At 45.4% G+C, this 26,578-nt stretch overlaps 1 protein-coding gene across 8 annotated transcripts in view; it reads right to left on the reverse strand.

The window, feature by feature from the left end:
* The window catches only part of cfap74 (cilia and flagella associated protein 74), a 461,786-nt gene that overhangs the window by 299,008 nt on the left and 136,200 nt on the right, over positions 1-26,578 (reverse strand). For all 8 annotated transcript variants that reach the window (XR_012096720.1, XR_012096719.1, XM_073032445.1 and 5 more), the window contains one exon: positions 1,818-1,928. Coding sequence is in view for 6 of the 8 variants with exons in the window: in XM_073032445.1 (XP_072888546.1) it covers positions 1,818-1,928 (111 nt within the window). In the remaining 2 variants the exon portion in view is untranslated. The remainder of the gene's footprint in view (positions 1-1,817; positions 1,929-26,578) is intronic.

Here is a 26,578-nt window from a genome sequence, read left to right on the forward strand (position 1 = left end):
TTTTTTAAGCATACAATATTGTTAAGGTGTATTCTGGAATTAGGGTACATAGCAAATATTAACTTCAGCAACCAATATTTAGACCTGAACATGGATTGTAGATTAAATTTAAAATGCAGCCCTGGACAATAGGTTTCTGGAGCTGTGCAAGCCAGTTAATTGACAACCAGACAATGCTGATTAACGTTCATTTTGGGTGTTTGGAGTACGGGTGCAAAGAAGGAGGTGTGAATATTGTATGTAATTCAAAGGAACCATTGTAGATAGATTGTAACTATAAAATTGTTCTGCTGCTACCTTTGATCTTTAGCATATAAAATGTCATGCATTATTGGCTCAAACAGGCCATTTCCTCCAAGAATGTCTCATTTTGTTGAATAAAACACTTCTATATCAAATAGCTTTAGTGTCTCTTTGGTGACTTTGTTCATATTACAACAGATATCATACCATCTATGTGAACATGTTTATATTTATTCACACATTTGAAAAGGGAGGGATTAATTTAGATATGCAGAGAGATAAACTTGTTGCTGAATGCAGAAGTTTGCAAGCTCTCTGTAAATTTACAGCTCAAATAAAAGATTCAGGGCATTAGGAGTAGAACATGATAAGTCTGAATGAAATAAAAAATGATAAGCTTGTGACATGGGAGATAAGTATTTAAAATATAGTCAGAAATAACTGGTTTAATTCAATTGGAAAAATCTTCCAAGTTTACTAGCTTCCATTGTAAGTATTATAAAAAGCAAAGAGGGGGATCTCATTGAAAGACCTAGGTATAGTGGACATGGAGAGGATGTTCCCTATAGTGAGAGGGTCTAGGACCAGACAGCACAGCCTCAAAATAGAGCGACGTCCATTTACAGCAGAGATGAGGAGCAATTTCTTTAGCCAGAAGATGGTGAATCTGTGGGCTTCATTGCCACAGATGGTTGTGGAAGCCAAGTCTTTAGGTCTATTTAAATTGGAGGTTGAAAGGTTCTTGATTCGTCAGGGCATCAAAGGTTATCGGGAGAAGGTATTGAGAAATATACCTGACATAATCACTATATATACCTGAAATATAACCACTATGTACTAGCTATTTACTGCACTATGTAATCACTCCAATGTACTGAATATTACTATGTATTATTTTACTAGACACATTTTGCTATGTATTGTTTTACTAGATACCTTGTATTCTCTTAGCTACATACTGTGGCAGTTAAAGTACACCTGTTTAGCTAGCAGCACTAATTCACTGAAATGTACTCCATGTATTATACTCAGCCTTTGTTTAGTAAGAGATAACAGTGGTGGACAGGATGGTACGAGCAGGAAATGTAATGTGAGGGAGGTTGTCTGAAAAAATAACCTTGGCCAGGAATGGGGCCCCAATGCGAACTGGAAAGAAATACTGGTGGTGCACCGAGAGCTAGGCAAGAGCGTTTGATTAGTTAATGTGTAGATGATATGCAACTAAAAATTGATTGGGTATGCTGTTAAACCGAAAATGTAACTGAGATAAGAAATTACTATAAAGAAAGCTCGGTGGTCTTTCGGTGACAAGTTAATTGATTGCCTCAGCCTTTGTTTGCAAATAAAGGTTTAAACTTCTCGAAGAATTGTCTGCGTCTCCTGGTCATTTCAAGTAACCACGATAAAGGCAGGAAGATGGGTTGAGAGGGATAATAAGTCAGTAACGAGCTGACTTGATGGGCCAAAAGGCCTAATACTGTTCCTGTTTTATGGTGTTATAAAATCACTACAAGTAGAATTCTTATAAAAATTACTAATACTCTGTTTGATTCAGTCCTGTCTTGCAGTTTTACCTAGCCATGGATTCTTTCAGAAACTGTGTTGCCTTCTGATTGTACTGCTTTGCCTTCTCCACTGCTTTCTTGTGTCTTAATTCTTGATCTTTAACATATTTTATGTGTTTCCTATAGAGAGAACATAATAAATATCAGCATTACAATTTCAGCCACCTATTCCCAAGAATATTAACAGTCCTAACAACCACTGGAGAACCATGCCAGGCAACTTTTAAGGCTTGAAGCCAACATATAACTTAGAACTTTATTTAGTTCACAAATCTTTCAACAGTTACATTATCCCTTTATTTCTTTGTTTGTTTTGCTTTATTTCTTTCTGCTTCAGTTTGAATCAATAACTGTTTCTAACTGGTTGCAACACAGTTTGGTATGGAGGGGCCACTGCACAGGATTGGAAAAAGCTGCAGAAAGTCGAAAACCCTACTAGCTCCATGACGGGAACTAGCCTCCCCAGCATCGAGGATATCTTCAAAAGGTGATGCCTCAAAAAGGAGGCATCCATCATTATGGACCCCCACCACCCAGGACATGCCCTCTTCTCATTGCAACCATTAAGGAGGAAGTACAGTAGCATGAACAGCATTTCATGAACAGCTTCTACCCCACCACCATCAGATTTCTGAACGGAACACGAATCTATGTATACTACCTCACTCTTTTGGCTCTGCTAATTTCATTTATTATATATATAATATTGTAATTTATAGTTTTTTAATTATATATTGCACTGTACTACTACCTCAAAACAACACATTTCATGACACATGTCGGTGATATTAAACCTGATTCTGATTCTAGTACATGCCAGAGTTGGAAAATAATTAACTCTAATTCTAGAACAACACACAAATCACTGGAGGAACTCAATTAGTCAGCATCTAAAGTTAAAAGCACAAAGTAAATTTATTATCAAAGTACGTATATGACACCCTTGAGATTAATTTTCTTGCAGGTGTATACAGGAAAACAAACAAATACAATATAATCAATGAAAAACAAACGACACATAAAGGCTGACAATCAAAAGAAGACAAATCACACAAATAAAAATAAGTAAATAAAATTGAGGACACGAGTTGTAGAGAACTTAAAAGTCTATGAAAGGAAACAGACAGTCAACATGGTGGGTTCATCTGGACAAGTCCCTGGGTATATATAAGGATACGAGTCAAGGTAAAGGTCTTGATCCAAAATACCAATTGTTCATTTCCCTTCACAGATGCTGCCTGACCACTTGGTTCTTCCAGTATTTCATGTGTTGCTTCAGCTTCCAACATCAGCAGTTTCTTATGACTCCATAAATATAAACGAAACAGCCTAAAACATCAGACCATAAGATATAGGAGCAGAAGTAGGCTATTCAGTCCATTGAGTCTGCTCCGCCATTCAATCAGGGCCTGATCCAATTTTTCCAGTCATCCCCACTCCCCTGTCTTCACCCTATACTCTTTGATGCCCTGGCTAATCAAGAACCTATCTATCTCTGCCTTAAATAAACCCAGTAACTTGGCCTCCACAGCTGCTCGTGGCAACAAATTCCACAGATTTACAAACCTCTTCTCCGCATCTCAGTTCTAAATGGACGTCCTTCAATCCTGAAGTCGTGCCCTCTTGTCCTAGAATCCCTTACCATGGGAATGTGGTGGCCTGCACACACAGGACTCGAACCGCCATCGGGAGCCGCAGGCAGACACACAGTAGCGTGTTTGGAACTACCCGCTCGGGGCGGACCTTCCGGGGATGTCCGCACCGCGGGTCGCAGGGGCCCATGGGAGGAGAGATTGAAGCGTGCGATTTTGAATCAGTAAAGGCATTCTGAGTTCAGCTCTCTCTGCCTCCGTGTGTTTCTTTAGTAGCGCATTGCACGCAACTACATTGGTGACTCCGACGTTCCAGACAGCATCTGGAGCCGGCGACTCAGCGACCAGCCATGAGTTCGAGCAACTCGCACAGCGCCGTCTCTCTGAAGCTCCCAACTATCTGGGCCACTCAGCCCCACGTTTGGTTCGAGCAGGCTGAGGCCCAGTTCAATATCAGAGACATTACAGCCGACACCACGCGGTACTACTACGTGGTCAGCACGCTCCACCAGGAGACGGCAGGCCGGATCATCGACCTCCTACGCCAGCCACCAATGGAGAACAGGTACACTAAGCTTAAGGCGCTCCTGATCCATACCTTCGGACTCTCCCGCCGCAAACGGGCCGAGCGGCTCCTATACATGGACGGCCTGGGCGACCGCACGCCATCCGAGCTCATGAATGATATGCAGGCGTTCATGGACGGCCATAAGCCATGCCTTTTATTTGAACTGTTGTTCCTCAAGCAAATGCCAGAGGACATTCGCCTCCTCCTCGTGAGTGAGGATTTCAGCGACCCAAGCGGGGTTGCGGCTAAAGCAGATGTCCTTTGGCAGAGCAAGCAACGTGGAGCAGCCTCCATTGGCCTAGCCATGATCGCGCACTCTAAAGCCCAGGCCCCGCAACCGAAGCCGTCGAGACCTACAAGGGAAAAAGACAGAAGTTCGGAACAATGGTGTTACTATCACCAAAGACGGGGCTCAGGCGCGTGCCACTGCTGTCCACTATGTGCTTTTCTGGGAAACGCCGGTGCCAGCCGTCGCTAATGGCTTCAACAGCCTCCTGTACCTCTGGGACCGACACTCCAGGCGGCGCTTCCTGGTAGACACCGGGGCCGAAGTCAGCGTACTCTCCCCCTCGAACATGGACACTCATAACATGGTCCCAGGCCCCGAACTCACTGCTGCAAATGGCACCAGTATTCAAATGTACAGCCCGCAAACTATCTCACTGCATTTCAGGTCCAGCCGTTTCACTTGGACTTTCACGTTGGCAGCGGTATCACAGCCACTACTAGGGGCAGATTTCCTACAAGCCAACTGCCTCCTGGTCGACCTAAAAGGTTAGCATTTGGTCCACGCCGAGACGTTCCAGACTTTCCAGCTTGGAGAAGCCAAGCTACCGGCCCTCCACCTGGATTCTGTGACCCTCTCAGGTGACGAATTCACCAGGGTGTTGGTGGAATTCCCCTCCATAGTCACCCCGCAGTTCTCCACGGCCGACCCCAAGCACAGCGTGCAGCACCACATCCCCACGCAAGGACCGCCACTGCACGCCCGAGCTCGCAGGCTCCCACCCAACAAGCTCCACCTCGCCAAGGAGTAGTTCCGTAAGATGGAAGAGATGGGAATCGTACGCCACTCAGACAGCCCGTGGGCATCCCCACTGCACATGGTGCTCAAGTCCGCAGGAGGATGTAGGCCCTGCGGAGACTACAGAAGGCTCAACGGCAACACAACAAGAACAGACACCCAGTACCCCACATCCAGGACTTCACAACGAACCTGTACAGAGCGACCATCTTCTCGAAAATCGACCTGGTCAGGGGATACCATCAGATCCCAGTGCACCCCGACGACGTGCCCAAAACAGCCCTCATCACCCCTTTCAGCTTGTTTGAATTCCTGAGGATGCCTTTCGGTCTCAAGAATGCAGCCCAAACTTTCCAAAGGTTCATGGACTTGGTGGGACGTGGCCTGGATTTCGTTTTCATTTACTTGGACCATATCCTGGTAGCCAGCAGTTCGTACCAAGAGTATGTGGCACATTTGTGCCAGCTCTGCCAATGCCTGAGCCACCACAGACTGGCAATCAATCTGGCGAAGTGCCAGTTCGGGCAGATGGAGATCGACTTCTTGGGTCACAGAGTCAACTGACATGGCGCAGTTCCCCTACCGGACAAGGTCCAAGCCATCCGCCAGTTCCCCAAGCCCAGCATGGTCAAGGGCCTGCAATAGTTCGTAGGGGTGGTCAACTTTTATCATCGGTGGCATGCATCATGTGACCCTTGTTCAGTCTGATGGCCGACAAGGCCAAAGAAGTGGCATGGGACGCGGGGTCCACGGAGGCATTCAAGCAGGCCAAGGAGGCGTTGGCAAAGGTGGCCCTCCTAGTGCACCCGAGAGTCGATGTACTCATGGCAGTCACAGTTGATGCTTCCGACACGGCAGTCAGCGGAGTCCTGGAGCAGCTCGTCGAGGACCAGTGGCGACCACTCACTTTCTTCAGCCAGCACCTACGGCTACCAGAGGTGAAGTACAGTGCTTTCGACAGAGAGTTGCTAGCACTCTACCTGGCTGTCCAGCATTTCTGGTACTTTCTCAAGGGAGTTCACCATGTATATGGACCACAAGCCCCTCACCTTCGCACTGGCCAAGGTATTGGACCCATGGTCGGCTCGGCAGCAGAGGCACCTGTCCTTTATTTCAGAATTCACCACGGATGTTCACCACATTGCAGGGAAGAACAACGTCATCGCCAACACACTGTTTCGCCCCTGCCTCCACTCAGTAGGCATATTGTCCTCAGGAATAGACTACGCAGCACTGGCGAAAGCACAACGGTCGGACACCAAGATCCTGGCTTACCACACTGCTGTTTCAGGGCTCCAGTTGGAGGACGTCTCCATTGGCCTGGCAGCGGATCGACTGCTGTGCGACATGTCTACTGGCAAACCCCGACCCGTGGTACCAGCAGCATGGAGGCACCGGGTGTTCGACACGCTGCACGACCTGGCCCACCCTTCCATCCGGGTGTCCATCAAGCTGGTAGCGGACAGATTTGTCTGGCATGGTTTGCGCAAATAGGTTGGACACTGGGCCAGGACCTGCATACACTGCCAGACCGCCTTCAAATCCAGTGGCACGTGAAGGCTCCCCTCCAGCAGTTCCAGCCGACGCACAGCAGGTTTCAACACATCCATGTGGATATCGTCGGCCCCCTGCCAGTCTCCTGGGGCGCCAGGTATACCTTTACCATGGTTGACAGGTTCACCAGTTGGCCGGAAGCCGTACCACTCGCAGATACGTCCACTGAGTCCTGCGCCAGGACGCTCATTGCAAACTGGATCGCCAGGTTCGGCCTCCCAATGGACATCACCACCAACAGAGGAGCGCAGTTCACATCTGGTTTGCGGACAGCACTGGTGCAGCTCCTGGGCACCCAGCTGGATCACACCACAGCGTACCATCCCCAGTTCAATGGTTTGGTAGAGTGATTCCACCAGCATCTCAAGTTGGCCCTCAGGGGCCCCAACTGGACAGATGAACTTCCCTGGGTCCTACTGGGCATCCGCACAGCCCCCAAGGAGGACCTGGACACCTCCTCGGCGGAATTGGTCTATGGTGCCCCCCTAACGGTCCCAAGGTGAGTTCATACCAGAGGCCCGAGGTTCGGAAGAAACTCCAGCAGTGGTGCTAACGAGGCTGCGGGACAAGGTAGGGACCCTGGCACCGGACCCGACCTCCAGGCATGGTCCCATGCCATCCTTCACCCCTAAAGATCTCCGAGACTGTGAGTATGTTTTTATTCGCAGGGGCATGCACAGGTCACCTCTACAGCAGCCGTACAAGGGACCCTTCAAGTTGATCTGGCACAATGGAACCATGTGTGTTGTGGAGATGGGTGGCTGGGAGGAGACTTTTACAGTGGCCGCCTTAAAACTGGCACACTTGGACAGTGAGCAACCAGTGAGGGTACCCACCCAGGCAAGCCACACAGACCAGAGGCTCCACTCCCCTGGATGGACGTTTCTGGGGGGGGGGGGGGGGGTGACAGCCCGCACACATGGGACTCGAACTGAAATCGGGAGCCGCAGGCAGACACGCAGTAACGCGTTTGGAACTACCCGCTCGGGGTGGACCTTCTGGGGACAGTCTGATGTCATGTCTGCCCTGCGGGTCGCAGGGGCCATTGGGAGGGGAGATTTAAGCGTGCAATTTTGAATCAGTAAAGGCATTCTGAGTTCAGCTCTCTCTGCCTCCGTGTATTTCTTCAGTAGCACGTTACGTGCGACTACAGGAAATAACTTCACCATATCTAAGCAACACACACAAAACGCTGGTGGAAGGCAGCAGGCCAGGCAGCATCTATAGGAAGAAGTACTGTCGACGTTTCAGCCCGAAACACCGACTGTACTCCTCCCTACAGATGCTGTCTGGCCTGCTGCCTTCTACCAGCATTTTGTGTATGTTGCTTGAATTTCCAGCATCTGCAGATTTCCTCATCTTTGCCATATCTAATCTGTTCAGGCCTTTTAACATTTGGAATGTTTCTATGAGATCCCCCCCTCATTCTCCTGAACTCCAGGGAATACAGCCCAAGAGCTGCCAGATGTTCCTCATATAGTGACCCTTTCATTCCTGGAATCATTCTTGTGAATCTTCTCTGAATCCAATGTCAGTATATCCTTTCTAAAATAAGGAGACCAAAACTGCACACAATATTCCAAGTGTGGTCTCACAAGTGCCTTATAGAGCCTCAACATCACATCCCTGCCCTTATATTCTATACCTCTAGAAATAAGTGCCAACATTGCATTCACAACCGATTTAACCTGGAGGTTAACCACAAGGACTCCCAAGTCCCTTTGCAGCTCTGCATTTTGAATTCTCTTCCCATCTAAACAATAGTCTGCCTGTTTATTTCCTTCCATCAAAGTGCATAACCATACACTTCACAACATTGTATTTCATTTGCCAGTTCTTTGCCCATTCCCTTAAACTATCTAAGTCTCTCTGCAAGCTCTGTTTCCTCAACACCACCCGTTCCTCCACCTGTCTTTGTATCATCGACAAATTTAGCCACAAATCCATTAATTCCATAGTCCAAATCAATGACATACATCGTAAAAAGCAGTGGTAACCACTGGTAACTAGCAGCCAGACAGAATAGGATCCCTTTATTCCCGCTCTCTGTTTTCTGCCATCCAGCCAATGCTCCACCCATGCTAGTAACTTCCCTGTAATTCCATGGGCTCTTATCTTGTGTGGCACTTTGTCAAAGGCCTTCTGAAAATCCAAGTACACCACGTCTACTTCATCTCCTTTGTCTACCCTGCTTGTAATTTCCTCAAAAAATTGCAGTAGGTTTGTCAAGCAGGATTTTCCTTTCAGGAAACCATGCTGGCTTTGGCCTATCTTGTCATGTGCCTCTAGATACTTCGTAATCTCATCACTAACGATCGATTCCAACAACTTCCCAACCACTGATGTCAGCTTAACAGGTCTATGGCTTCCTTTCTGCTGCCTCCCATCCTTCCTAAATAGCGGAGTAACATTTGCAATCTTCCAGTCATCCGTACAATGCCAGAATCTTATCGATTCTTGAAAGATCCACAATCTCTCCAGCTACTTCCTTCAGAACCCAAGGGTGCATTCCATCAGGTCCAGGAGATTTACCCACCCTCAGACCATTAAGCTTCCTGAGCACCTTCTCAGTCCTAATTTTCACTGCACAAACTTCACTTCCCTGACACTCTTAAATGTTCAGTATACTGTAGACATCTTCCACTGTGAAGACTGATGCAAAATACACATTTCCTTCCTCTGCCACCTCTGCATTTCTCATTACAATATCTCCAGTCTCATTTTGTATTGGTCCTATATTTACCCTTAACTCTCTTTTACCCTTTAGCTGCAGAAAAAAAGCATGAAGGAGGTGTGGGATGGGATGAAGATCATCACCGGATGCGGTGCAAAGCGGGGGGTGAACATAAGTGGAGATGTGGAGAAAGCGAACCAGCTGAACAACTTCTTCAACAGGTTCGACAGCTCAATCTCATCCTCACCGCAGAAATCCACACCAGGCTTACTTCCCTCACAGGAAAATAGCCACTCACAGGAGACCTTGCCCACGCCCAGGATTACGGCTGCACAGGTGGAAAGTCAACTGAGGAAGATCTGTACCAGCAAGGCGGCTGGACCGGATGGAGTTTCCCCACGATTACTGAGGGCCTGTGCGACTGAGCTGGGAGAACCACTACAGCGCATCTTCAACATGAGCCTGGAGCAGAGAAGAGTACCCAGACAGTGGAAAACATCCTGTATTGTCCCGGTACCAAAGAAACCACAACCAAAGGAGTTGAATGACTTCAGACCTGTTGCCTTGACGTCGCACGTGATGAAGACCATGGAGCGGCTGATAATACAGAATCTGAGGCCACAAACCAGGCACGCCCAGGATCCTCTTCAGTTTGCGTATAAGGAGAAGGTGGGAGTGGAGGATGCTATCATGTATTTGCTGCACAAATCACTCTCTCACCTAGATGGGGCCAGTTGTGCTGTGAGGATTACATTCCTTGACTTCTCTAGTGCCTTTAACGCCATCCAGCCCAAGATCTTAAGGCACAAACTAACGGAGATGGGAGTAGACTCTCACATGGTGGATTGGATAGTGGACTACTTGACAGATAGACCTCAGTATGTGCGGTTGGGAGACTGTAGGTCTGACAAGGTGGTCAGCAGCACAGGAGCGCCGCAGGGAACCGTACTCTCTCCAGTCCTGTTCACCCTGTACACATCAGACTTCCAATATAACTCGGAGTCCTGCCATGTGCAGAAGTTCACTGATGACACGGCCATAGTGGGGTGTGTCAGGAATGGACAGGAGGAGGAGTATAGGAAACTGATACAGGACTTTGTGATATGGTGCAACTCAAACTACCTGCGTCTCAATATCACCAAGACCAAGGAGATGGTGGTGGACTTTAGGAGATCTAGGCCTCATATGGAGCCAGTGATCATTAATGGAGAATGTGTGGAGCAGGTTAAGACCTACAAGTATCTGGGAGTACAGTTAGACGAGAAGCTAGACTGGACTGCCAACACAGATGCCTTGTGCAGGAAGGCACAGAGTCGACTGTACTTCCTTAGAAGGTTGGCGTCATTCAATGTCTGTAGTGAGATGCTGAAGATGTTCTATAGGTCAGTTGTGGAGAGTGCCCTCTTCTTTGTGGTGGCGTGTTGGGGAGGAAGCATTAAGAAGAGGGACGCCTCACATCTTAATAAGCTGGTAAGGAAGGCGGGCTCTGTCGTGGGCAAAGTACTGGAGAGTTTAACATCGGTAGCTGAGCGAAGGGTGCTGAGTAGGCTACGGTCAATTATGGAAAACTCTGAACATCCTCTACATAGCACCATCCAGAGACAGAGAAGCAGTTTCAGCGACAGGTTACTATCGATGCAATGCTCCTCAGACAGGATGAAGAGGTCAATACTCCCCAATGCCATTAGACTTTACAATTCAACCGAATTTTTTAAGAACTTTTTAAAAGCTATTATTAATGCTTTTTGAGATAGTGATTTAGATGCATATCATATTTTTTTACTGAGTTAAGTATTGTATGTTATTAGTTTTGCTACAACAAGTGTATGGGACATTGGAAAAAAGTTGAATTTCCCCATGGGGATGATAAAGTATCTATCTATCTATCATCTATCTATCTATACTTAAAAACTTTTAGTATCTTCTTTGATATTAGTCACCAGCTTCCTTTCATAATTCATCTTATCCTTTCTCATGACCTTCTTAGTTTCCTTTTGCAAGTTCTTAAAAGCTTCCGAGTCCTCTATCTTCCCACTAGCTCTGCCTTCCTTGTATGCCCTCTCTTTTGCTTTTACTTTGGCTCTGACTTCACTTGTCAGCCATGGTAATGTCCTCCTTCCATTTGAAAATTTCTTCTTATTTGGAATATATCTGTCTTGCACTTCCCTCATTTTTCACAGTAACTCCAGCCATTGCTGCTCTGCTGTCCTTCCTGCAAATTCCCCTCCATCAATGCTGCTCCTTTAAGACTGCAGCACCAGTGGTGAGGACCATGAAGGTTTGGATAAGGGAAGCACAGGAGCGCCTACAGGACTGCTTTGAACCAGTCGACTGGACTGTATTCAGGGATTCATCTTTGATCTGGATGAGTATGCTGCAGTTGTTACCAACTTCATTAAAATCTGCGTGGATGAGTGTGTGCCTACACACTGTAGATTCCCTAACAAAAAGCCGTGGATGAACTAGGAAGTATGTCGTCCGCTGAAGGGTAGATGTATGGCATTCAAGTCTGGCAACCCAGACCTGTACTAGAAAACCAGGTATGATTTGCGGAGGGCTATTTCAAGGGCAAAGGGACAATTTCAAATGAGGTTAGCTGTGATATCAGATGCACTGCCACTCTGGCAGAGACTGCAAGACATTACTTCTGACAAAGTGAAACCCAATATGAATGGAAGTGATGCTTCACTACCAGATGAACTCAACACATTCTATGTATGCTTTGAAAAGGAGAACACAACTACAGCTGTGAAGATCCCTGCTGCACATGATGACCCTGTGATCTCTGCCTCAGAGGCCGATGTTAGACTGTCTTTAAAGAGAGTGAACCCTCGCAAGGCAGAAGGTCCCGATGGAGTACCTGGTAAGGCTCTGAAAACCTGTGCCAACCAACTAGCGGGAGTATTCAAGGACATTTTCAACCTCTCACTGCTACGGGCAGAAGTTCCCACTTGCTTCAAAAAGGCAACAATTATATCAGTGCCAAAGAAGAATAATGTGGGCTGCTTTAATGACTATCACCTGGTAGCACTCACATCGACAGTGATGAAATGCTTCGAGAGATTGGTTATGACTAGACTGAACTCTTGCCTCAGCAAGGACCCGGACCCATTGCAATTTGCCTATCGTCACAATAGGTCAACAGCAGACACAATCTCCATGGCTCTCCACACAGCTTTAGACCACCTAGACAACACAAACACCTACATCAGGATGCTGTTCATCAACTATAGCTCAGCATTTAATACCATCATTCCCACAATCCTGATTGAGAAGTTGCAGAACCTGGGCCTCTACCCCTCTCTCTGTAATTGGATCCTCAACTTCCTAACTGGAAGACCACAGTCTGTGCAGATTGGTGATAACATATCCTCCTCACTGACGATCAACACTGGCGCACTTCAGGGGTGTGTGCTTAGCTCACAGCTCTACTCTCTGTGTACACATGACTGTGTGGCTAGGCATTGCTCAAATACCATCTACAAATTTGCTGACGATACAACCATTGTTGGTAGAATCTCAGGTAGTGACGAGAGGGCGTACAGGAGTGAGATATGCCAACTAGTGGAACGGTGCCACAGCAACAACCTGGCACTCAACGTCAGTAAGACAAAAGAGCTGATTGTGGACTTCAGGAAGGGTAAGATGAAGGAACACATACCAATTCTCATAGAGGGATCAGAAGTGGAGAGAGTGAGCAGCTTTAAGTTCCTGGGTGTCAAGATCTCCGAGGATCTAACTTGGTCCCAACATATTGATGTAGTCATAAAGAAGGCAAGACAGCGGCAATACTTTATTAGGAGTTTGAAGAGATTTGGCATGTCAACAAATACACTCAAAAACTTCTATAGTTGTACCATGGAGAGCAATCTGACAGGCTGCATCACTGTCTGGTATGGAGAGGCTACTGCACAAGACTGAAAGAAGCTACAGAAGGTTGTAAATCTAGTCAGCTCCATCTTGGGAACTAGCCTACAAAGTACCCAGGACACCTTTAGGGAGCGGTGTCTTAGAAAGGCAGCGTCCATTATTAAAGACCTCCAGCACCCAGGGCATGCCCTTTTCTCACTGTTACCATCAGGTAGGAAATACAGAAGGCACACACTCAGTGATTCAGGAACAACTTCTTCACCTCTGCCATCCGATTCCGAAGTGGACATTGAAGCTTCAGACACTACCTCACTTTTTAAAATATACAGTATTTCTGTTTTTGCATATTTTTAATAATCTATTCAATATATGTAATTGATTTACTTGTTTGTTTTTATTATGTTTCATTTTATTTATTATTATTTTTTTCTCTCTCTGTGGATTATGTATTGTATTGAACTGCTGCTGCTAAGTTAACAAATTTCACTTCACATGCAGGTGATAATAAACCTCATTCTGATTCTGACCTGCTGAGTTCCTCCAGCATTTTGTATATGTGCTGCTCTGTTCTTCCAGCATCTGCAGAAATTCTTGTCTTTATAATTTTAGCTGTAGTTGTATATATTGCAATTACTCCTTACGCTATACATTTTTAATTTTAAATACACTGAAAATGCTGGCAGCAATAACATATGATGGCAAAAAAAGAGAATCTGGTTTATGTTTTGCCCAATTTTCCCCAAAATTCAAAGTTCAAAGTAAATTCATTATCAGAGTCCATATATGTCCCTTGTTAGATATGGCCCTTGTGGCTAAAGGGATCAGGAGGTATGGAGATAAAGCAGGTACAGGGTTCTGAGTTGGATGATCAGCCATGATCATACTGAATGGCGGTGCAGGCTCGAAGGGCCGAATGGCCTACTCCTGCACCTATTTTCTATGTTTCTATGTCACCATATACAATCCCGTGATTCATTTTCTTGCGGACATGAACAGTAAATCCAATAACATAATAGAATCAATGAAAGACCACACCCAACAGGAAGGACAAACAGTCAATATACAAAAGAGAACAAACTGCAAATACAAAAAAAAACAATAAATAAACAAACAAATAAATAAATAAATGTGAAGAACATGAGATGAACGGTCATTATGGAAACAGTTCAGTGATGGGCAAGAGTAAATGAGTTAATTTATCCCTACTGGTTCAAGAGCCTCATGGATGAGGGATTATAACTGTTCCTAAACCTGATAATGTGGCTCCTGTAGCTGAGAAGAGAGCATGCCTGGGTGGTGGGGGTCCTTAATGATGGGTTCTGCCTTCCTATGACAGCACTCCATGTAGATGTGCTCAATGGTGGGGAAGGCTTTATCTAGGATGGATTGGGCAGTGTCTATTACTTTTTTGTAAGATTTTCTGTTCAAGGACATTGTTGATTCCATACCAGGCTATGATGCAACCAGTCAATATACTCTCCACCACTCATCTACAGAAGTTTGTCAAAGCTTTAGATTCCTTGCCAAATCTTAGCAAACTTCTAAGGAAGTAGAGGTGCTGCCATGCTTTCTTTGTAATTGCATTTACGTGCTGATCCTCTGAAATAATAACACAGAGGAATTTCAAATTGCTGACCATCAGACATAAACCAAGCATGACCTAAAGCCGATGACCCACTTACCTACACTCCATTTTCTCCTGACTATAGAAGTTAATAGTATCTCCAACTTTTTACTAAATGTGTCAATGTCAAGAGGCTGTAGATGTAGTAATGTATAATTAGATAATTAGTTTGAGTGACATACTGCTCCATCTATTTTTATAGGATCGTTATTAGGTTCAGCACTTATTCCTAAATCCCAGAGGCTGACATCTTGTGGAAGCAGATGGACTCTTCCGACCTTTGGTGGAGGACTGCCCTTGGGTGCTTTGTGGTTCAGCTGCTTACAGACAGACAGAATTTTTATTTCTAGCACTTCTTGTTGAGTTTGGCAGGTTGGCCAGTTGGGAAGGCAGCAAACTGACTTTGAGAATGCAAACATTTCCTGATTTAGCCCATAAAGAGAAAACTGTGCCAAGAACCAGGCTGGTTACAAAACAATCAGAGGGAGATGAAAATTAAAATAAAAGAGACAAAGAGTACAAATGAGAAATGATTAGTTTAATGGGAATTCATAAGAGCTTCAGAGGTAAATAATCAAAGGTAGTACATGGTAATAGAGCTTTGACCAATGACCAATCTGAACATCAGATGTTTGAAAGGAAGGGATTTCACTCAGGTCCACTGCCTGAGTAGAAAAAGTGTAATTGAGCTTATACTAGCGACCAAACCAGCGATTGGGATGATTAGCAAGAGCAAATTAAAGGAAAGCAGGGGCAAATGCAGCGGCCACTGCTGTAGCAGCTGTCATCTGAGTTGACAGAGTCAGAGTGGTGATCTTGAAGCTTTAGCACTTCAAGGTTTCAGGGAGCAGATGCTTCAGTCAGAGAATGCAAAGAAAACAAAAGCTCAAGCTTAAGTTTTTTCCCCTTCCCTTCTTTACACCTGCTCAGCTAGAACAGTAGAGATGCCAGGCAGGATAGCTGGATGTCCTTCTTGCGGGATGTGGGAAGACAGGGAGACCTTCAGTATCTCTGGTGACAACAACTGCAAGAAGTGCATCCAACTGCAGCTACTAACAATTAGCATTAAGGAGTTGTAGCTGAAACTTGGAACATTGGGATCTCTTCTGGGGAAGGTGGGACCTGTACAGATTGGATGGGTTGCACCTGAACTCGAGGGGGAATCAATATCCTTGCAGGTAAGTTTGCTAGCATGGTTTGGGAGAGTTTAAACTAATTTGCAAGGGGGATGGGACCCAGAGCGATAGAGCAGTGAAAGAAGTGCATGGAGTAAAGCCAGATCTAACATATAGAGAGGCTTTGAGGAAAGAGCAGCAGAATAAAGGGTATAAAGGTAGTAAGGTAGAAGGGCTAAAGTGTGTGTACTTCAATGCAAGAAGCATCAGGAATAAAGGTGATGAACTGAGAGCTTGGATACATACAAGGAATTATGATGTGGTGGTCATTATGGAGACTTGGCTGGCACCAGGGCAGGAATGGATTCTCAATATTCCTGGATTTCAGTGCTTTAAAAGGGATAGAGAGGGGGGAAAAGGTGAGGAGGAGTGGCGTTACTGGTCAGGGATACTATTACAGCTGCAGAAAGGGAGGGTAATGTAGCAGGATCCTCTTTTGAGTCAGTATGGGTGGAAGTCAGGAACAGGAAGGGAGCAGTTACTCTACTGGGGGTATTCTATAGGCCCCCTGGTAGCAGCAGAGATACCGAGGAGCAGATTGGGAGGCAGATTTTGGAAAGGTGCAAAAATAACAGGGTTGTTATTGTTACGAATGTGGAGCAAATCTGATGGGCAGAAGGGTCCCGAATCGCCAATGCCCGCCCCCCCCCCCCTCCTTTTTGAGAATCACAAGATCGCTATTATTTCGGGTCTGAGACCCAGGAAATGAGAGAGATCCACAGCATGCCAGGAAATGAGAGAGATACACATCATGTCAATAATGAGAGAGACACACACAGAATACACAAGGTTTGGAATGTCTCCTGACATAAGCGGAACGGAACCACTGACTACTGCTATTGTCTCTTGGAGGAGGAATTGTGTATTGAGTACTGTACTATTCATTGAAACCCCTCAGGGGACAACCAGAGTGGTCTGGTTGAGGGATTGCATCATCCCAACCTGATTGACATCTGAGACCCCGTGAGTGAGGATAAAAGAGGGGTCTAGGGAACACCCCTTTAGACGCACCAGGAGAAACGCTAGGAATCCAGTGACAGCGTTTTATAGCGAAATCTGGTGGGAGCTCGTGTGCGTCCTCCCTTGCCTGGGTGGCGGGCTCATCACGGAAGAACGGTTTAGCTAAAGTAAAGGTCACACTTGAACGGCCACACCAACGAGACACCAACGGATCAAAACCATAAAGGAAGTTTGGCAAAACCCGTAGCGGTAACTGTTCCCATTCTATTCCTATCTCTCTCTCTCTCTCCAACAATTGCAACACAGCAACAACCAAACGACGGCAGCTTGTGTGAACTGCAGCGAACTTTATATTTCCATTGGACAATTCATTATCCCCTAGACAACGACAGAGCTTATTTCTTATTATTATTATACCCGCACTTTTAGGTTTAGTATTGATGACGTATATTATCTGTATATTTGCATTGATATTATTTTTGTGTATTTTTACTAATAAATACTGTTAAAAATAGTATCATCAGACTCCAATGGACGTCTCTATCTTTGCTGGTAAGTAACCCAGTTACGGGGTTCGTAACATTATTATGGGTGACTTTAACATCCCTAATATTGATTGGCACTTGATTAGTTCCAAGGGTTTAGATGGAGCAGAGTTTGTTAAGTGTGTCCAGGATGGATTCCTGTGACAGTATGTTGACAGGCCGACTAGGGGGAATGCCATACTAGATCTAGTATTAGTTAATGAACTGGGTCAGGTCACAGATCTGTCAGTGGGTGAGCATCTGGGGGACAGTGATCACCGCTCCCTAGCCTTTAGCATTATCATGGAAAAGGATAGAATCAGAGAGGACAGAAAAATTTTTAATTGGGGAAGGGCAAATTATGAGGCTATAAGGCTAGAACTTGTGGGTGTGAATTGGGATGATCTTTTTGCAGGGAAATGTACTATGGACATGTGATCGATGTTTAATGAACTCTTGCAGGATGTTAGGGATAAATTTGTCCCGGTGAGGAAGATAAAGAATGGTAGGGTGAAGGAACCATGGGTGACAAGTGAGGTGGAAAATCTAGTCAGGTGGAAGGAGGCAGCATACATGAGGTTCAGGAAGCAAGGATCAGATGGGTCTATTGAGGAACATAGGGTAGCAAGAAAGGAGCTTAAGAAGGGGCTGAGAAGAGCAAGAAGGGGGCATGAGAAGGCCTTGGCAAGTAGGGTAAAGGAAAACCCCAAGGCATTCTTCAATTATGTGAAGAACAAAAGGATGACAGGAGTGAAGGTAGGACCGATTAGAGATAAAAGTGGGAAGCTGTGCCTGGAGGCTGTGGAAGTGAGCGAGGTGCTCAATGAATACTTCTCTTCGGTATGCACCAATGAGAGGGAATTTGATGACGGTGAGGACAATATGAGTGAGGTTGATGTTCTGGAGCATGATGATATTAAGAGAGAGGAGGAGTTGGAGTTGTTAAAATACATTAGGACGGATAAGTCCCCAGGGCCTGACGGAATATTCCCCAGGCTGCTCCACGAGGCAAGGGAAGAGATTGTTGAACCTCTGGCTAGGATCTTTATGTCCTCGTTGTCCACGGGAATGGTACCGGAGGATTGGAGGGAGGCGAATGTTGTCCCCTTGTTCAAAAAAGGTAGCAGCGATAGTCCAGGTAATTATAGACCAGTGAGCCTTACGTCTGTGGTGGGAAAGCTGTTGGAAAAGATTCTTAGAGATAGGATCTATGGGCATTTAGAGAATCATGGTCTGATCAGAGCCAGTCAGCATGATTTTGTGAAGGGCAGATCGTGCCTAACAAGCCTGATAGAGTTCTTTGAGGAGGTGACCAGGCATATAGATGAGGGTAGTGCAGTGGATGTGATCTACATAGATTTTAGTAAGGCATTTGACAAGGTTCCACACGGTAGGCTTATTCAGAAAGTCAGAAGGCATGTGATCCAGGGAAGTTTGGCCAGCTGGATTCAGAATTGGCTTGCCTGCAGAAGGCAGAGGGTTGTGGTGGAGGGAGTACATTCAGATTGGAGGGTTGAGACTAGTGGTGTCCCATAAGGATCTGTTCAGGGACCTCTACTTTGTGATTTTTATTAATGACCTGGATGTGGGGTTAGAAGGGTGGGTTGGCAAGTTTGCAGACGACACAAAGGTTGGTGGTGTTGTAGATAGTGTAGAGGATTGTCGAAGATTGCAGAGAGACATTGATAGGATGCAGAAGTGGGCTGAGCAGTGGCAGATGGAGTTCAATCCAGAGAAGTGTGAGGTGGTACACTTTGGAAGGACAAACTTCAAGGCAGAGTACAAAGTAAATGGCAGGATACTTGATAGTGTGGAGGAGCAGAGGGATCTGGGGGTATATGTTCACAGATCCCTGAAAGTTGCCTCACAGGTAGATAGGGTAGTTAAGAAAGCTTATGGGGTGTTAGCTTTCATAAGTCGAGGGAAAGAGTTTAAGAGACGTGATGTAATGATGCAGCTCTATAAAACTCTAGTTAGGCCACACTTGGAGTACTGTGTCCAGTTCTGGTCGCCTCACTATAGGAAGGATGTGGAAGCATTGGAAAGGGTACAGAGGAGATTTACCAGGATGCTGCCTGGTTTAGAGTGTATGGATTATGATCAGAGATTAAGGAAGCTAGGGCTTTACTCTTTGGAGAGAAGGAGGATGAGAGGAGACATGATAGAGGTGTACAAGATATTAAGAGGAATAGACAGAGTGGACAGCCAGTGCCTCTTCCCCAGGGCACCACTGCTCAGTACAAGAGGACATGGCTTTAAGGTAAGGGGAGAGAAGTTCAAGGGGGATATTAGAGGAAGGTTTTTCACTCAGAGAGTGGTTGGTGCGTGGAATGCACTGCCTGAGTCAGTGGTGGAGGCAGATACACTAGTGAAGTTTAAGAGACTACTAGACAGGTATATGGGGGGTTATATGGGAGGCAGGGTTTGAGGGTCAGCACAACATTGTGGGCCGAAGGGCCTGTAACGTGCCATACTATTCTATGTTCTATGTAACTCCAGATGATTCAGGGGGCTGAAGGGTTGATGGATAGGACATATAAAGAGGTAGTTAACCCAAGGTACAGGACACAGGAAACTGGGTGACAGTCAGGAAGGGGAAAGGGTTTAAGGAGCCAGTGCAGAGTACTCCTGTGGCCATCCCCCTCAACAACATTATTATCACTTTGGATATTGTTGGGGGGTGGGGGTTAACCTAACAGAGGAAAGTCACAGAGAATGCGTCTCTATTACTGAGTCGGGTTCTGTGACTCAGAAGGGAAGTGGGGCAAAGAGGCACACTATGGTGATAGGGAATTTGTTAGTTAGGGGAACAGGAGGTTCTGTGGGTGAGTACAAGATTCCTGGATGGTATGTTGCCTCCCAGGTGCAAGGATCAAGCCCTCAGCATTCTTAAGTGGGGGGAGGGGTGAATGACCAGAGATTGTCATCCATGTTGGTACAAATGACATGGGAAGGAGGAGTAATGAGGTTCTGCATAGGAAGTTCAGGGAGTTAGGTGCTAAGTTAAAGGTCAGGACCTCCAGGGTTGTAATCTCAGGATTGCTACCCATGCCACATGGGCATGAGGCCAGAACTAGGAATGTTATAACGTTTAATAGATAGAAACATAGAAAACATACAGCACAATACAGGCCCTTTGACCCACAAAGCTGTGCTGAACGTGTCCTTACCTTAAAAATTACCTAGGGTTACCCATAGCTCTCTATTTTTCTGAGCTCCATGTACCCATCTCCAGGAGTCTCTTGAAAGACCCTATTGTATCCATCTCCACCACCATGGCCAGCAGCCCATTCCACGCACTCACCCCTCTCTGCGTAAAAAACCTACCCCTGACATCTTCTCTGTACCTACTTACAAGCACCTTAAAACTGTGCCTTCTCGTGTTAGCCAATCCAGCCCTGGGAAAAAGCCTCTGACTACCCACACGATCAATGCCTCTCATTATCTTATACACCTCTATTAGGTCACTTCGCATCATCTGTCTCTCCATGGAAAAAAGGCTGAGTTTACTCAACCTATTCTCATAACGCATGCTCCCCAATCCAGACAACATCCTTGTAAATCTCCTCTGCACTCTTTCTATTGTTTCCACATCCTTCCTATAATGAGGCGACCAGAATTGAGCAAAGTTCTCCAAGTGGAGTCTGACCAGGGTCCTATATGGCTGCAGCATTACCTCTTGCCTCCTAATCTTAATCCCACGATTGATGAAGGCCAATGCACCGTATGCTTTCTTAGCCACAGAATCAACATATGCAGCAGCTTTGAGTGTCCTATGGACTTGAAACCCAAGATCCCTCTGATCCTCTACACTGCCAAGAGTCTTACCATTAATACTATATTCTGCCATCATATTTGACCTACCAAAATTAACCACTGAACTCTTAACTGGGTTGAACTCCATCTGCCACTTCTCAGCCCAGCTTTGCATCCTATCATAATTTGAGCTTTCCAAATTTGAGGAAGGACATTCTTGCTATTGAGGGAGTGCAGCGTAGGTTCACAAGGTTAATTCCCGGAATGGCGGGACTGTCATATGTTGAAAGACTGGAGCGACTGGGCTTGTATACACTGGAATTTAGAAGGATGAGAGGGGATCTGATTGAAACATATAAGATTATTAAGGGATTGGACACGCTGGAGGCAGGAAGCATGTTCCCGCTGATGGATGAGTCTAGAACTAGAGGCCACAGTTTAAGAATAAGGGGTAGGCCATTTAGAACAGAGATGCGGAAAAACTTTTTCACCCAGAGAGTGGTGGATATGTGGAATGCTCTGCCCCAGAAGGCAGTGGAGGCCAAGTCTCTGGATGCATTCAAGAGAGAGTTAGATAGAGCTCTTATAGATAGTGGGGTCAAGGGATATGGGGAGAGGGCAGGAACGAGGTTCTTATTGTGTATGATCAGCCATGATCACAGTGAATGGCGGTGCTGGCTAGAAGGGCCAAATGGCCTATTCCTGCACCTACTGCCTATTGTCTATCAGTGTCCCGCTGTAACCTCCCACAGACCTCCACGCTATCCACAACACTCCCAACCTTTGATGGCTAAGGGGTTGATGTAGGAGGGAGGGCATAAGATTTTTGGATAATTGGGTTCTCTTCCAGGGAAGGTGGGACCTCTGCAGAAAGGACAGCTTGCACCTGAACTGGAGGGGGACTAATATTCTAGCAGGAAGGTTTGTTAATGCTGCAGCAGTGGAGTTTAAACTAGAGTTTCAGGGGTATGGAAAACAGTGCCAGAACAGTTAGTCGAGAGGTTGTGGAGACAGATGCTGCTAAGACCTCCGACAAAGTCAGGAATCAAAAGATTGAGCATGATGCAACTAGATTCCTGAGCCATATATATTTCAAAGCCAGAAGTATCGTAAGAAAGGAGGATGAGCTCAGGGCATGGATCAACACTTGAAATTATGATATTGTAGCCATTAGTGAGACTTGGATGCAAAGGGGCAGAACTGGCAGCTCAGTATTCCAGGATTCTGTTGTTTTAGACATGATGGAGCAGGAGGGATTAAGGGAGGAGGAGTGGCATTACTAGACAGGGTAAATGTCATGGCCGTGTTCTGTCAAAACAGACTTGAAAACTTGACTAGTGAGGTGTTATGGGTGGAACTGAGAAATAAGAATGGTGCATAGTTCCCTGAAGGTGGAATCTCATGTGGACAGGGTGGTGAAGAAAGATTTTGGTATGTTGGCCTTTATAAATCAGAGCATTGAGTATAGGAGTTGGAATGTAACGTTAAAATTGTACAAGGCATTGGTAATGCCGAATTTGGAGTATTGTGTACAGTTCTGGTCACCGAATTAAAGGAAAGATGTCAACAAAATAGAGAGAGTACAGAGAAGATTTACTAGGATGTTACCTGGGTTTCAGCACCTAAGTTACAGAGAAAGGTTGAACAAGTTAGGTCTTTATTCTTTGGCGCATAGAAGGTTGAGTGGGGACTTGATAGAGGTATTTAAAATTATGAGGGGGATAGATAGAGTTGACGTGGATAGGCTTTTTCCATTGAGAGTAGGGGAGATTCAAACAAGAGGACATGAGTTGAGAGTTAGAGGGCAAAAGTTTAAGGGTAAAACGAGGGGGAATTTCTTTACTCAGAGAGTGGCAGCTGTGTGGAACGAGCTTCCAGTAGAAGTGGTAGAGGCAGGATCGGTATTGTCATTTAAAGTAAAATTGGATAGGTATATGGATAGGAAAGGAATGAAGGGTTATGGACTAACCATCTGCCATCTTTCAGACCACTCTTCTAACTAACCTAAATCTCTCTGCAAGCTTTGAAAACCTACTTCATTATCCACAACACCACCTATCTTAGTATCATCCGCATACTTACTACTCCAATTTACCACCCCATCATCCAGATCATTAATGTATATGACAAACAACATTGGACCCAGCACAGATCCCTGAGGCACACCACCGGTCACCGGCCTCCAACCTGACAAACAGTTATCCACCACTACTCTCTGGCATCTCCCATCCAACCACTGTTGAATCCATTTTACTACTTCAATATTAATTTCTAATGATTGAACCTTCCTAACTAACCTTCTGTGTGGAACCTTGTCAAAGGCCTTACTGAAGTCCATATAGACAACATCCACTGCTTTACCCTCGTCAACTTTCCTAGTAACCTCTTCAAAAAAATCAATAAGATTTGTCAAACATGACCTTCCATGCACAAACCCATGTTGACTGTTCCTAAACAGACCCTGTCTATCCAGATAATTATATATACCATCTCTAAGAATACTTTCCATTAATTTACCCACCACAGATGTCAAACTTACAGGCCTATAATTGCTAGGTTTACTTTTAGAACCCTTTTTAAACAATGGAACAACATGAACAATACACCAATCCTCTGGCACCATCCCTGTTTCTAATGACATTTGAAATATTTCTGTCAGAGCCCCTGCTATTTCTACACTAACTTCCCTCAAGATCCTAGGGAATATCCTGTCAGGACCCCAAGATTTATCTACTTTTATACTCCTTAGAAGCGCCAGTACTTCCTCCTCTTTAATCGTCATAGTTTCCACAACTTCCCTACTTGTTTCCCCTACCTCACACAATTCAACATCCTTCTCCTTCGTGAATACTGAAGAAAAGAAATTGTTCAAAATCTCCCCCATCTCTTTTGGCTCCACACATAGCTGTCCACTTTGATTCTCTAAGGGACCAATTTTATCCCTCACTATCCTTTTGCTATTAATATAACTGTAGAAACCCTTTGGATTTATTTTCACCTTACTTGCCAAACCAACCTTGTATCTTCTTTTAGCTTTTCTAATTTCTTTCTTAAGATTCTTTTTACATTCTTTATATTCCTCGAGCACCTCATTTACTCCATGCTGCCTATATTGATTGTAGATATCTCTCTTTTTCCTAACCAAGTTTCCAGTATCCCTTGAAAACCATGGCTCTCTCAAACTTTTAACCTTCCCTTTCAACCTAACAGGAACATAAAGATTCTATACCCTCAAAATTTCACCTTTAAATGACCTCCATTTCTCTATTACATCCTACCCATAAAACAAATTGTCCCAATCCACTCCTTCTAAATCCTTTCGCATCTCCTCAAAATTAGCCTTTCTCCAATCAAAATTCTCAACCCTGGGTCCAGTCCTATCCTTCTCCATAATTATATTGAAACTAATGGCATTGTGATCACTGGACCCGAAGTGCTCCCCAACACAAACTTCTGTCACCTGACCTATTTCATTCCCTAACAAGAGATCCAACACTGCCCCTTCTCTAGTTGGTACCTCTATGTATTTCTGCAAAAATCTATCCTACACACATTTTACAAATTCCAAACCATCCAGTCCTTTTACATTATGGGCTTCCCAGTCTATGTGTGGAAAATTAAAATCTCCCACAATCACAACCCTGTGCGTACTACAAGTTTCTGCTATCTCCTTACAAATTTGCTCCTCCAATTCTCGCTCCCCATTAGGTCTATAATACACCCCTATAAGTGTTACTACACCTTTGCCATTCCTCAATTCCACCCAAATAGCCTCTCTAGACGAGCCCTCTAATCTATCCTGCCACAGCACCGCTGTAATATTTTCTCTGACAAGCAATGCAACACCTCACCCTCTTGTCCCTCCAATTCTATCACACCTGAAGCAACGAAATCCAGGAATATTTAGTTGCCAATCACACCCCTCCTGCAACCATGTTCCACTAATAGCTACAACGTCATGTTTCCAGGTATCAATCCATGCTCTAAGCTCATCCACCTTTCTTACAATGCTCCTAACATTAAAATAAATGCATTTAAGAAATTCTCCATCTCTTCCTCTCTGTTTATCTCTAATGGTGCAACTTTCCTATCTTTTTTTTTCTTCCTTCTCCCATACATCTGTTCCAACACTCTGGTTCCCCTCCCCCCTTGTATCTAGTTTAAATTCACTGGAGCCTCTCTAGCATTTTCACTTCCCTTTCATTTCTACCAAAGTGCATGACTATACAATTCCCAGCTCTATATTTCATCTGCCAAGGGTTCTGGCCTGAAACGTCGACTGTACTCTTTTCCATAGATGTTGCCTGTCCTGCTGAGTTCCTCCAGCATTTTGTGTGTGTTGCTCAGATTTCTAGTATCAGCAGAATTTCTCTAAGTCCTTCTGAAGCCTATTTCCTGAAAACCACCTACCCCCCCACCTATCTTCATATCATCTGCGAACTTTGCAACAAATTCATCAATTCCATCATCCAAATCATTGATATATAATGTAAAAAAAAAATCAGTCCCAACGTAGACCCCTGTGGAACAACACTAGACACTGGCAGTCAACCAAAAAAGGCTCTGTTTATTCCTACAAAATGCTGGTGGAACACAGCAGGCCAGGCAGCATCTACAAGGAGAAGCACTGTCGACGTTTCGGGCCGAGACCCTTCATCAGAACTAACTGAAAGGAAAGATAGTATGAGATTTGAAATTAGTGGGGGGAAGGGGAAATGCAAAATGATAGGAGAAGACCAGAGGGGTGGATGAAGCTAAGAGCTGGAAAGGTGATTGGCGAAAGTGATACAGAGCTGGAGAAGGGAAAGGATCATGGGACGGGAGGCCTCGAGAGAAAGAAAGGGGGAGGGGGGAGCACCAGAGGGAGATGGAGAACAGGCAGAGTGATGGGCAGAGAGAGAGAAAAAAAACAAACAACTAAATATGTCAGGGATGGGGTAAGAAGAGGAGGAGGGGCATAACAGAAGTCAGAGAAGTCAATGTTCATGCCATCAGGTTGGAGGCTACGCAGCCGGTATATAAGGTGTTGTTCCTCCAACCAGAGTTTGGATTCATTTTGACAGTAGAGGAGGCCATGGATAGACATATCAGAATGGGAATGGGACGTGGAATTAAAATGTATGGCCACTGGGAGATCCTGCTTTCTCTGGCGGACTGAGCGTACGTGTTCAGCGAAACGGTCTCCCAGTCTGCGTCGGGTCTCACCAATATATAAAAGGTCACACCGGGAGCACCGGACACGGTATACCACACCAGCCAACTCACAGGTGAAGTGTGGCCTCACCTGGAAGGACTGTCTGGGGCCCTGAATGGTGGTGAGGGAGGAAGTGTAAGGGCAGGTGTAGCACTTGTTCCACTTACAAGGATAAGTGTCAGGAGGGAGATCGGTGGGAAGGGATGGGGGGGGACGAGTGGACAAGGGGGTCGCGTAGGGAGTGATCCCTGCGGA

This window comes from Hemitrygon akajei, chromosome 29 (genome assembly GCF_048418815.1).
Source record: "Hemitrygon akajei chromosome 29, sHemAka1.3, whole genome shotgun sequence".
NCBI classification, from domain to species: domain Eukaryota; kingdom Metazoa; phylum Chordata; class Chondrichthyes; order Myliobatiformes; family Dasyatidae; genus Hemitrygon; species Hemitrygon akajei.